Source organism: Aquarana catesbeiana, linkage group LG07 (assembly GCF_042186555.1).
Source record: "Aquarana catesbeiana isolate 2022-GZ linkage group LG07, ASM4218655v1, whole genome shotgun sequence".
Taxonomy (NCBI): domain Eukaryota; kingdom Metazoa; phylum Chordata; class Amphibia; order Anura; family Ranidae; genus Aquarana; species Aquarana catesbeiana.
The window spans coordinates 194393477-194406004 of NC_133330.1; the positions used below are offsets into that span (position 1 = coordinate 194393477).

Genomic DNA, 12528 nt, shown 5'->3' on the forward strand with positions numbered 1-12528 from the left:
GGTTGCACCTCAAATTTGGCCACTTGTAGGGACTGTTTTTTTTTTTTTTTTTTTTTTTTTTTTTTTTTTTTTTTTTTTTTTTTTCTTGGGACCTACACTTGTCCTAAGTGTAACAGTGGTGTTTATACAGCCCTGATTTGAAAGTGGACCTAAACTCAAAGTGAAAAATTGCTTTGTATTTTTAAACATCTGGAAATTGTGCCTAAACAGTGCCCTGAAAAATGCACCTCCTTTGTCTTGAATTTCTCCTGGAAAAAAAAGCAGTGTAATTCTGGTTTATGAGGGTGCTTAGGCACTGCTGTGCATATAGCCCCAAAGCTGTATATCTGCAGCATGAATCTCGGAGACTACTGCTTATGACTACTAGTTTCATGAGATTTGGTAATGTCACTACAGGCAGTCGCTGGTTTACAAACAAAATAGGTTCTGTAGGTTTGTTCTTAAGTTGAATTTGTATGTAAGTTGGAACAGGTACATTTTTTAAGTGTAACTCCAGCCAACATTATTTTATTTTTAAGTGTTTTTTTTTGGATGGCATAGGGAAGGGTTAACACCTCTGTAATGTTTGCTATCTGTGCCCCTGTTCAGAAGATTTCTCCTCCCTTTCTGTCCCTGTGACAATTTTGGGTTGTCGTGGAAACCAGGATTGGTGATAAAGCTCCAGTGGAGACACCTTTTTTCCATGATAACTCTTAAAGGAGTGAATTTCCCTTCCTAGGGGTAGATTTCTTCTCACTTTCTGTTGTCTCAGGGACAGGAAGTGAGATTAAATCTTTCCAATGAGGATACAGACAAGACAGGCACCTCTCGTCGGCACAAGCATCTTAGCATTACAAGTACTAAAATGCTGCGCAGAACAAGATCAATGTGAAATGGTGCCCTGGGAAGGGCCTATCATAAAGTCAAACTACAAATGTCCCAATAGCGGATTAAAGATGAGGTAGCCAGGCACTTGGGCTGCTTCTCAGAGTGGAGTGAACTCTAGAAGTGAACAACAAGAAGGAAAAATGCCTCTAAGTGTAGCAGCTAACAAATATTTATTATAAATAAACAGGTACGGTATAAAAACACTCACAGAGGTGGTAAGATATAAGACTCATCAGCAGGATATGCCCGCTTGTTGTGCATCCTCAGCCTGCAGCCGTGGTCCCTGATCCTCAGAGCCATGCAGCACCGTGGGATCCAGTAGCTGGCAAGATGGTCATCTGGCGGTTTCCAGGACCAGTGTAAAATGCAAGTGGCCATAAGTGACGTCACGCTGCCTCAGTTCATAAGTGCGAGGCGTACGTAAGTCGGATGTACTGTATGTAACTCGGGGACTGCCTGTGCTTACTAGTGAAGAGAGGATGCAAAGCCCTACCTTGACTAAAACATCCACTTCCGTTCAGAGATGCCATGCCTTATTTTGCACTGTAAGCCAGTAATTGGGAAATGAGCAGCTGTAGGGAGATCCCAGTCATGCAGGTGACTAGACCTTTGTCTTCTGTCTGCCTTTTTTGAGCACAGCGTTTGTGGTTTTGTTTTAAATAAAACATTTTTCTTAAATGTCAATTTTCTGTGAACTATTTCTCATTGGTGTCTTCTACAAAAGTGATACATTTGCACTAAAATTTAAAAGACAAAACAAATCTTTGCTTTGTAATGCTATATTGCAATATACTCCAAATAAAGTATAAGGTAGCTCTGTGTCTTTTTAATGTCCAGATATTTGCTGTAGTTGTATTTAGATATCTAGCTTGCCATTATTTATATCATATTTTTTAAATTTATTTTAGAGTTGGCTTGAGTTGGGTAACAAGCAGAGAGCCACAGCTGCTACAGGGATGAATGACAAAAGTTCTCGATCTCACTCTGTGTTTACTCTTATCCTAACCCAGACCAAGGTAATTACTGCTTTGTTTTCTGGTAAGGCTCGGTTCACATTGGTGCGATGCGAGAACACTGCAAATCCACCCCGACTTGCAGGCAGTTCACACTGCCATATGCGAATTGCTGGGAGTGTCAATAGAAAGTTAATGACGCCCCCAAATCAGTTTGCATATCGCAGTGAGAACTGTCAACTCGAACAGGAATCAGATCGCGTGGTTCTGGTGCTGACCAAAAAAGGGTCTTGTGCGAGTTTGGTCCGAATGCGATGTGAATTCAGCCACTGTGGTGCGAATCACATCTGCTGTCGAACAACGCACCAGTGTGAACCGAGCCTAAAGGTGGCATATTCTCGTCTAAATTTTAATGAAATTTACTCTTGTGTATGTCTTTTCATAGACTGAGGTTGTGGATGGGGAAGAACATGATCACAGGATTACCAGCCGGATCAACCTTGTGGATCTGGCTGGAAGTGAGAGATGCACCTCAGCAAAGACCGAAGGAGACCGTCTAAAGGTAAGAATATTTAAAGAGCAATATGTACCATAGTATTGTGATTGCTAAAATGTTAAACAGAAACTGAAGTTAAGCTGACGCCGTTATTGATCTTTTCAGTATATTTACACGTCAAAAGCTTTTGATAGCTTTAAAGTATAAAGCTGCTTTCCATGGGGGGCACCCGTGCGGGCGCGCTCCCAAGTCCCACTGCTGCGTCCATTGACAGCGGGAGAAAAGAAGGAGGGTTGCAGGGATCCACCCTGCTATTGCTGGACTTTAATGGCATGACTTGAGACAGAGACCATAATGTTATAAAAAATATTACTTTATTGATAACAATATAACATAAAATTATATTTTTTTAAAACTTTGTTTTTTGTCTCAAGTGATGTCATTAAAGTCCAGCAATAGCAGGGTGGTTCCCTGCAACCCCCCCCCCCCCCCTTTCCTTTCTCGCTTCATGATTAATTGGATGTGGCATGGGTAGAGGTCTTTCCTTACTAACAGACAGCGTCACAGGATTTGATTGACCGCAGAGGGAGCCAATGGTTCCTGCTGCTATCTATCTGTCTAATGAAGAGACGCACATTGCTGGATCAGTCGGACTCTGGTAAGTAAAAGGGGGGTCTTGGGGGCAGCTGCAGCACAGAAGGTTTTTCTCCTTGTAGCATAGAATGCATTAAGTTGAAAAACTTTGAGACTTTGCAGCCACTTTAAATTTACTTGTAAGGAGAACTTGCCTAATGTATTTAGGAGCTTACATTTTAAATATATTGTGTTAGTCAATAAATAACATCACTGTGCTTTCAATAGTGGTTAACCTAGTGTAAAATACCAACTTTCCTAATGTATTATGCATCTTTAATAAAAGAAATAAAGGAGGCTATTGGTGAAGCAGCTGGTATCATCTGACAATATCTCACCACTCTTATTTTGCTACTTCCTAATAATTTAAAATTTTGAAAAATTGAAGTTAGTGGAGTTGGAGTTAGTGAATGTAAACCTTTACAATTAACTAATCCTTTGCTCCTTTTTAGGCTGTTAAAGCTTATGTCAGGGCAAAATGTAAAAAAATAAACTATGCAATACATGCAAATTTTCCCAGATTTTATCCCTGCAAGTACAGAAAAGTACTTGTTGATCTGCGAGATATTCACTCAGCGCTTAATTCCCTGCTGTGCTTTTTTTCTGGACTAAAATTGCATGGAATTGTGTCAGCCCTGCCTGGCCATTTGTTGTTAAACGACTAAACTCCCCCCTTTCACCTCCACAACATCTAGTAATCATTCTGTAGTCCAACGTGATTTTTTTTTTTTTGTTTTTGTTTTAGCACTTATTGAACAGAAAAAAACAAAATGCTTTCAATGGAATAATAAACAGACTAAAAGGAAACAAAGTATAAGTTTACATACACTTTAAACATACTATTGAGAATGTTTTGTTACTTTTACTAATTTTTTTTTTTTTTTAAATTTAAAAGTGCAAAAAATTTGAATATATTATTGAGAGGCTTTATATTCTTTCTGCCCAGTTTAACCACTTCCCTACCCGCGTATTGTCATGACGTCCGCAGATAGGATCTCCCATCCTGGCAGGCGTCATGTAATGTCCTCGGCTTCCCCGGGAAATGCCCGCCGCGTCACCGAGGAGCCGATATATATATATATATATATATATATATATATATATATATATATATATATATATATATATATATATATATATATATATATATATATATATATATATAATTTCTTTTGTTTTTTTTTTTTTTCAAACTTGCTACTCTTTTGTTTATAGTACAAAAAATAAAAACCACAGAGGTGATCAAATACCACCAAAAGAAAGCTCTATTTGTGGGTACAGCGTTGCATGACCGCGCAATTGTCATTCAAAGTGTTACAGTGCTGAAAATTGGCCTGGGCAGGAAGGGGGTGAAAATGCCCTGTATTAAATTGGTTAAAGTGTATACCAAACCAAAAACCTTCTTTTTTTTTTTTTTTTTTTTTTTCTTTTTTTTTTTTTTCCAGGGGGGGGGGGGGGTGATTAGAACCCCTATATAGATTATCCTGCTACATGGGGCTTATTTAAGGAGATCTTCCCTTGCTTTCTGTCCCCCTGAGAGGAAGTGAGGTAAACAATATAACAGGGACACAGAAATAGAAATTCTAATCTTCTAATCAGGATTCTAATCTACTAGAGAGGTATTTTTATTTCTGTCGTTTCCTGGTTACACTTGCTATCGTGCTATAAATATGGACGGTTGAGCCGCGGTTTTACCACCCTCAGCCATTCCCCTTAAACTGTAAAGGCAGCTTGAGGGGGCTGCACAGATTAAATAAAAAAAACATACACCCAGTTGCATTCAGTTCAATTACTAGCCTTGCAGTTGCGATGCGGTATCTCCATTCATCCATTAAAAAAGCTGCTCCTCTACTCCTCTCTTCAAAGCAATTAATCATGGATCGCTTTTCAGAGACCAACGCAAGTGTAAGCTAGGTCTAACAGGGCCCCAGATATCGTTGAAAATCCAAGAAAAAGTTTGTCTGGACATACATTTTAGTGGTTAATGAGTTTATGTAGCCACAAATAATAGCACTGTATTTTTTTTTGGTACACAGGAGGGCATCAGTATCAACAAATCACTGCTTACTTTGGGAAAAGTGATCTCTGCTCTTTCAGAGAGCTCACAGACTAGAAAGAAAATTTTCATTCCATACAGGGAATCTGTCCTTACTTGGTAAGTGAGATCCTGGGAATCACTACTCTAATAGATCCTTTACCTGTTTACTATATCTAATCTTCTAGTCAGTCTGTTTCAAAATTAATCGGTCTGGAGAGAAATATTGGAGCCACTAATGCCAATAAAAATGTTCCCCTGGCTTCACTACCAAGTGAGTTCCTAAATGGGAACAAGCATGCAGCCTATGAAGTTGAAAAAGCCTGAAGTCCTATTCTGTGATATTCTCAGTCTGGGACTCTGGGAATAGGTGGTTAAGCTAAGATCATGATGATGGCGCCTAACCAAGGTAGCAACTTCACCTTCCATGTTTCTATTCACACCACTTAACTGTGAAATGCAACACCTGCGCTTTTTTTTTCCTTGTCAAAAGAAGTTTATTGAGTATACAATGTTATAAAGATACATAAAGTAAGTTTACAAGGATCTATAAAGTAAGCTCATTGTTTTACAGTAGGGTTTATATAGGTAAATATCATGAAATTTCAAATATTAAACATTGGGTTCACGTAAACCTAAATTAAAGATATATATCATTTCCTTAGTTACTTTTGTAGGTATTTAAATGATTTATACCTACTATACATATTGTTTACAAGTAGAGTGTATATAGGTCAAATAAATTCTGATAATGAGCTTTAATCGTAAGGTGGAGAAAAGGAAAGAGAAAGAAGAAAAAGGGTTGAAAGGTAGAGGTATGGTCCACAAGGTTGTCCCGCTCATCATTTTATTATTCTTTTTAGTTCTCTTTGAAGCCTTAGAATGGGTGTCTCTGTAAGTCATTTCATCTGTTACCATGGCAACAGGACAGAGTCATTGAAATTTGACAGGAACTGTTGTTTTATCCAAGGATGCCAAAGTTTTTCAAATTTTGGAATTTGATTTTGATCGATGGCTACCATCTTAGCATGGGACATTGTATTATTCATTCTGTGAATTGTTTCTGCTAGTACCAATGTAGGAGATTTCCATGCCTTGGCCACTGTTTGTTTTGCAGCCGTTATTAGTTGGATCATAAGTTTGAATTGAGAGAGTGTTAACCATTCCGGTTTTAGATTAGGTAAAGTTAAATATGGATCTGGTTGTATTATTTTTTTAAATATTTTAGATGCAATCACGAAGACTTCCTTCCAGAAGGTTTGGATTACTGGGCACGTCCACCATATGTGTAAATATGTGCCTATTTCTGGGCATCCTCGAAAACAAAGAGTTGAGGTATTAGGTGAATATTTTGCCACTCTAGCGGGTCTGCGCTTTTTTTTTAACCAGTCTTCATAGACCTGCTTTTGGAGATTATGGAGAGCTGTTGACCACCTAATTTGTTTCTACCAGTTTACCTTTTTTTATTTTTTTTATTTTTTAAGCTTTATAACTTTAAAGCCTTCTGGTTGTGAGAATACCTAATGCTGCTAGGAGCAAGGCAAAGCTCCATATCCTCCTCCATACACTGCAGGCTGTCAGTCACTGCATCATACTCTGGTCAGTATGGCAGAAGATTTAGTCTGTATTTCTCTTGTAAATATTCTTAGTGTGGTTGTAATTAACCCCATATTTGTGGAAAGATGATTGTAGACTGGGGCCTAATGGGAATATATTTTGGGAGAAAATATTAAAATCAATTCCCCTTCATATTTAGTATTCAGTTATTTTATGTGTATGCATGTAGCTGTGTGACAACAAAGAAAAGTAAAAAACAGAAGGCTGCACATCGACCTAGGTGATACATAATTGTAATCCAGGCATAGTAGTCATGAGATGTCTGTATTCTTTAAACAACATGGTGTAAGTTGGAATTATGCTTTAGGCTAGCTAATAATTTAGGTCTTTTTGTAAACAAACATGTTTAACCACTCCCATACCACAGGCCGTCATATGATGTCCTCGGCTTTCAGTGATGATATCTGATGCCTGCAACTGCAGGCATCATCCAGATATCATTTTTCTCAAATCGCCTTTCAGGACAACCTTGGAGAGAGCGCAGCTCCGCCCATTTTCAAGGAAATGAATGCAGCCTTTAACTCCCTCCTCTTCCACCATGGCTTCAGTTATTGTGTTTCCTCCACCATGGTGGAAGCGCATGCTGGAACCAGGGAGCTGCGCTTTCTCCAAGGTGGAGGGAGAAGATTTGCCTTAAAGTGTGTCTGCCTGGAGTGCAGTGATCATCCCAGCACCCCCCTAGTATGGCTGGGGGATATTCCGGAGTCCCCAGCCTCTCCAGCTCAGTGGAAGCAATGGCCTGCAGGAGGTGTCGGCGTCTGAGTGCCCAGGGTCCGCAGGTATGGCTCAGGTGGCCGGGCGGTATGCCGTTGCTGGTCAGCAGTGTGTCCCACATGGCGGTTCTGGGTCCTGGCTCGCGGGTGATGTCACGTCCGGTGATGCAGCTTCCTGTGGTGGAGTGGCGGTTAGTGGTTCCCATCGCCTGGAACACAGAGGCCAAGGGGGCAGGTCTCTCAACCGGCGCTTCCGGCCCTCGTTGATGACACCGGGACTGAGTAATTTAAAAACACGATGGGGTTTTTCTCAGTCCCCGCTGCGCTCTCTGCTAAGGATGGACGAGAGACCGTCAGCTACGACGGAAGCAGGCGCCCCAGGCACCAGTCAGGCCCAGGTAACAGGAGTACAGTGGTACCTTAATTCTTCTCCACATGGGTTTATTTTTTGGTTATTTGTGTGATCCTCCCTGCAGGGAGCCTGTGGCTGCACGGTCAGAGGTAACTTTGCTCGGACCCTGCAGTTTGGACATGGTGGTTGCTGCTATCTGGGGCTTGCACTGCTCGGGGCACCTTTCCCTTCTGTCTGGTGGTGGTCTATTTTTGCACTAAAGACAGGAAAAGTGTTCAGGGACCCTTTGGTGAGTTTCATTTTTCTCATTGCAGGAAAAAGTATTAGGAAAAACCAAGCATTCAAACCCGCCATGTCAGAGGAAATGCCCTTCCTGCAAGAACCCACTCAGAGATTCGTGGCAGAAAGCAATGTGCAGGTCCTGTATTAAGGAGTTGGTTGAAGAGGAAACATCCCAGCAATACAAGGACTTGTTCTCTTCAGTACGAGAACTTACAAACTCATTGAGTACGGTCAAAAATATGCTGGTACAGAGCCCGGCAGGTCAGGTTGAGCCCCAGCATCCACTGTCCAGCCCTAGGGCATCCACCTCTAGAATAGCAGAGGTCATTAACTCAGGGGATGAGGGGACAAGTACTCTTCCCTTCTTCAGGGACTCAGACGAGAAAGAAGAGGAAGACGATAGTCGAGCCTCTCTGTACAAATTATCACTGGAGGAAGTGGATGACCTTTTGAGAGCGATCTACACTACCCTCAAGATCCAGGAGGAAAAGGTGCAAATGTCGGTTCATGATCAATTGTACCAAGGACTAGGTGAAACTAAAGATAGTGTTTCCAGTCAATAGAATCCTCTCGGACGCAGTGAAGAAAAAAATGGAAGGACCCTGAGAGAGGCCCCTTCTTTTCCAAGACCCTTAGGAGAAGGTTTCCTTTTGAAGATAAGGAGTCAGAGGTATGGAATAAGAAACCTCTTGTAGATGCCGCATTCTCACAGGTTTCCCGTCACACAGACCTAGCATTCGAGGACATGGGGGTGCTGAAGGATGGGATTGATAAAAGAGCGGACTCCCTTTTGAAAAAAGCGAGGGATTCCACATAGACTAGCCTCAAACCCGCTATGGCTTCCATGGTTGTGGCAAGGAACCTAGAATGCTGGGTAGAGAAGCTGAAGAGCCACGTAGAGGCGGGAACTTCTGGAGTCCTTTCCATTGATACTGAAGGCAGTAAAATACATGGCTGATGCATCAGCCTAATCGGCAAAGATGTCAGCAAGGTCCTCAGCGCTAGTGAACTCAGCCAGGCGTGCTGTCTGGCTAAAAACTTGGTCTGGTAATACAGCAGCAAGATAAAATTATGTGGCCTACCTTTTTCAGGTGATCTTCTTTTTGGCCCGGACCTTGAAACGGTCTTGGACAGGACAGCTGACAAGAAAAAGACTTTAAAAAAAACAACCGATCAAGAAGAATTTTCGTGCTGTTCCTGGTCACTCCCCTCTGGGCAAAGAGACCCTAGTTTGCAACATTACTAAACCTGGCTGCAAAACCTCCATGGAAGCTGCCGCTCAGAAAGGACCTGCTAACACAGGGGTCCATGAATCATCCGGAAGCAGATCGTTACATCTAACTGCTTGGTTTCCGAAGAAGACCTCCTAAAAGCCAAGGGGCTGTCTGATAAATTAGTAAAGACCCTACTCTCCAGTAGGAAGCAAGTTAAATTCCTGATGCACTTCTAAAGTCCTCCAGGTCAAAAATTTAGTGTCAGTCTTAGAATTTCTGACGGAATGGAGAAGGGGCTGGCGGCCAGCACCCTGAAAACCCAGGTGGCGGCTCTATCATTTTTAAATTTTTTTTTGAGAAGACTCTCTATCCAGAGGTCTTAATTTCAAGATTTGATTTTTTTTTTTTTTTTTTTTTTTTTTTTTTTTTTAGGGCACTTGCACGGAATAGGCCGGTAGCCCTTAAAGTTTTTCCCAGTTGGGATTTGTCTGTTGCTTTACAGGGTCTCACGGGAGCTCCGTTTGAACCGTTAAGGAAGCATCCTTAAAAAAAACGTAGTTTTTAAAAAACTCTTTTTCTGGTAGCCATTACGTCGGCAAGAAGAGTCGGCAAGCTTCAGGCCCTCGCGGTCACAGAACCCTTTCTAAAAGTTTTTTCATACCGGGTAATCCTTCAAACAGATCCCGCTTTTCTACCTAGGGTTTCTTCAACTTTTCACCGTTCACAGGAAAAAGTCCTGCCCACTTTTTCCTCAGCTCCAGATCCAGGAGAAGAAGCTTTCCACACATTGGATGTGAGGAGATGCCTGCTACACTTTCTAAGTCAACCAAAGAGTTTAGAAAATCAGATGCTCTCTTCATGATATTCTCAGGTTCACGTTAAGGGGAAAAAGCTTCCAAAAGCACTCTGTGCAGGTGGCTTAAGTGGGCAATCTTGGGTAGCTACAAAGCTAAGGGAGGTATTGCTGCTCATTCTACAAGATCAACAGCAGTTTCCTGGGCCGAAAGGGCCGGTGCTACACCTGAACAAATATGCAAGGCTGCCACATGGTCCAACTTCTCAACATTTCTCCGATATTATAGGTTTGACCTTCTGTCCACCGCAGATCCAGCCTTCGGCAGGAAGGTACTGCAGGCAGTGGTCCAACCCTAGGGTAAGTTTCTCGATTATCCTCTCCAAGGGTTGTCCTGAAAGGCTATTTGAGAAAGACTTAGACTTGGCGGTGATGGTATTTCCAAGAGCCTTTCAGGACAACCGTTGCTTCCCTCCCTTTTTATCTTAGAAGTGGTTTTAAGTATCTGTCATGGTTGTTTGGTGGTTTTCTGTGCTTTGTTTTCCAGTATGTCGGAGACCACACAATAACTGAAGCCATGGTGGAAGAGGAGGGTTTTAAAGGCTGCATGTGTTTTCTGGAAAATGGGAAGAGCTCTCTCCAAGGTTGTCTTGAAAGGCTTTTAAAAATACCGTCACCGGTAAGTCTAACTAAGTCTTTTTCAGCCGGAGATTTCCTACACCATAAGAACAATCATATCGGCTGTTCAGTCGCTTGATCTTTCTTATTGGCGGACGTCCCCCCCCCCCCCTCCCGCCACCCTCCGGTGCTTCTCCGGGCAATCGGCGAGCTGGAGAAGGAATCAGTCAGTGCCGGAAGGAAGCCATAGTCTTTTTATCCTGGAGGAGAGTTTAAAACGTTTAAAGGGAAAGTGTAAAAAAAAAAAAAAATGAAAGCGCCCCCCGCAACCTCTCACGCAGAAGCAAATGCATACGTAGATCGTGCCTGCATATGTAAACGACGTTCAAACCACACGTGAGGTATCACTACGAACGCTGGAGTGAGAGCAGTAATTGTAGCCAAAGACCTCCTCTGTACCTCTAACTCTAAACATGTAACCTGTAAAAAATTTGAAATCGTCGCCTATGGAGATTAAGTACCGAAGTTTGGCGCCATACCATGAGTGTGCGCAATTTTAAAGCGTGACATGTGAGGTATCTATTTACTCGGCGTGATTTTCTTTCAGATTTTTCTTTATGATTTTTACATATAGGAGTGCTGGAATTCGCGTGGTATGGAAGTGGTTAATTTTTTTTTTTTTTTTTACCCTGGTCATTGTGATTGAATGGTTCACTTATTACAATTTTTGTTTTAAAGGGGTTGTAAAGGTAAAAGTTTTTTCACCTTAATGCATTCTTTGCATTAAGGTGAAAAAACATCCGTCAATACCGCCCCCCGTTTTACTTACCTGACCCCTCGAAAGTCCCGCGCTCGCCCCCGACATCCTCTTCGCCACTCAACCTGGTTGTTGATTGGTTACAGTGGATGGATTGAAAGCAGCGCAGCCATTGGCTCGCGCTGCTTTCAATCACATCCAATGATGTGGCGCGCCGGGGGGGCGGGGCCGAGTTATATAGTGAGCGGCTATGGCCACCGGCTGTATCACGGGAGCGCGCCCACAAGCACTCAACATCATGCGAGGGAGCTCGCATGAAGGTGTTGAGTCCTTGCGGGGGGGAGCCGAGACAGCCGCCGAGGGACCCCCAGAGGACCAGGTTCGGGGCCACTCTGTGCAAAACGAGCTGCACAGTGGAGGTAAGTATAACATGTTGTGTGTTTGTTATAAAAAAAAAAAAAAAATCTTTAGTGATCCTTTAATAATACTTTTCAGGAGGTGAAAAAATTAATATGAATTGTAGAAAGAAAGCTGTAACTAGAATTGAAAACTAAGGCCCCATGTACACTGCTGCTGCTAAACGGATGTTCAGAGGCAGTTGGAGACTTTTTTCAAATGCCCCTGAACTTATTCAATGTTATCTTATGTGTACATGTACACAGGTTTGTTTACTGTCGTTTTTAGGCAGTTGCGTTTTATAGGCCTTTTTTTGAAGGCAAAAAAATGAGTTCAGATGCCAAAGTTTCCAACGCCAAACGCAGCTAAACACAGCGTTTAGCCGCGTTTCATTTATAGGCGTTTTCTTAACCACTTAAAGACCGCCTAACGCCGATTTACGTCGGCAAGGCGGCACGGGCAGGCAAAATCACGTACATGTACGTGATTTGCCTCTCGCGGGTGGGGGGTCCGATCGGACCCCCCCCCGGTGCCCGAAGCGGTCCCGTTCTGTTCCCCGGCGATCCGAGATGAGGGGGAGGCCATCCGTTCGTGGCCCCCCCCTCGCGATCGCCGCCGGCCAATGGGAACACTCCTTTGCTGCTGTATGCTAAACAGCAGCAAAGGAAATGATGTCATCTCCCCTCGGCTCGGTATTTTCCGTTCCAGCGCCGAGGGGAGAAGACATCAATGTGAGTGCACAACACACTACACACACAGTAGAACATGCCAGGCATACAAAACACCCCGATCCCCCCCCCGA

At 42.6% G+C, this 12528-nt stretch overlaps 1 protein-coding gene across 1 annotated transcript in view; it reads left to right on the plus strand.

Annotated features, from left to right (window-relative positions):
• KIF14 (kinesin family member 14) overlaps positions 1-12528 on the plus strand; it is a 162775-nt gene that overhangs the window by 58881 nt on the left and 91366 nt on the right. Inside the window, exons 8-10 of the mRNA XM_073592947.1 lie at positions 1776-1883; positions 2266-2382; positions 4986-5104. Of these exons, the coding sequence (XP_073449048.1) occupies positions 1776-1883; positions 2266-2382; positions 4986-5104 (344 nt within the window). The remainder of the gene's footprint in view (positions 1-1775; positions 1884-2265; positions 2383-4985; positions 5105-12528) is intronic.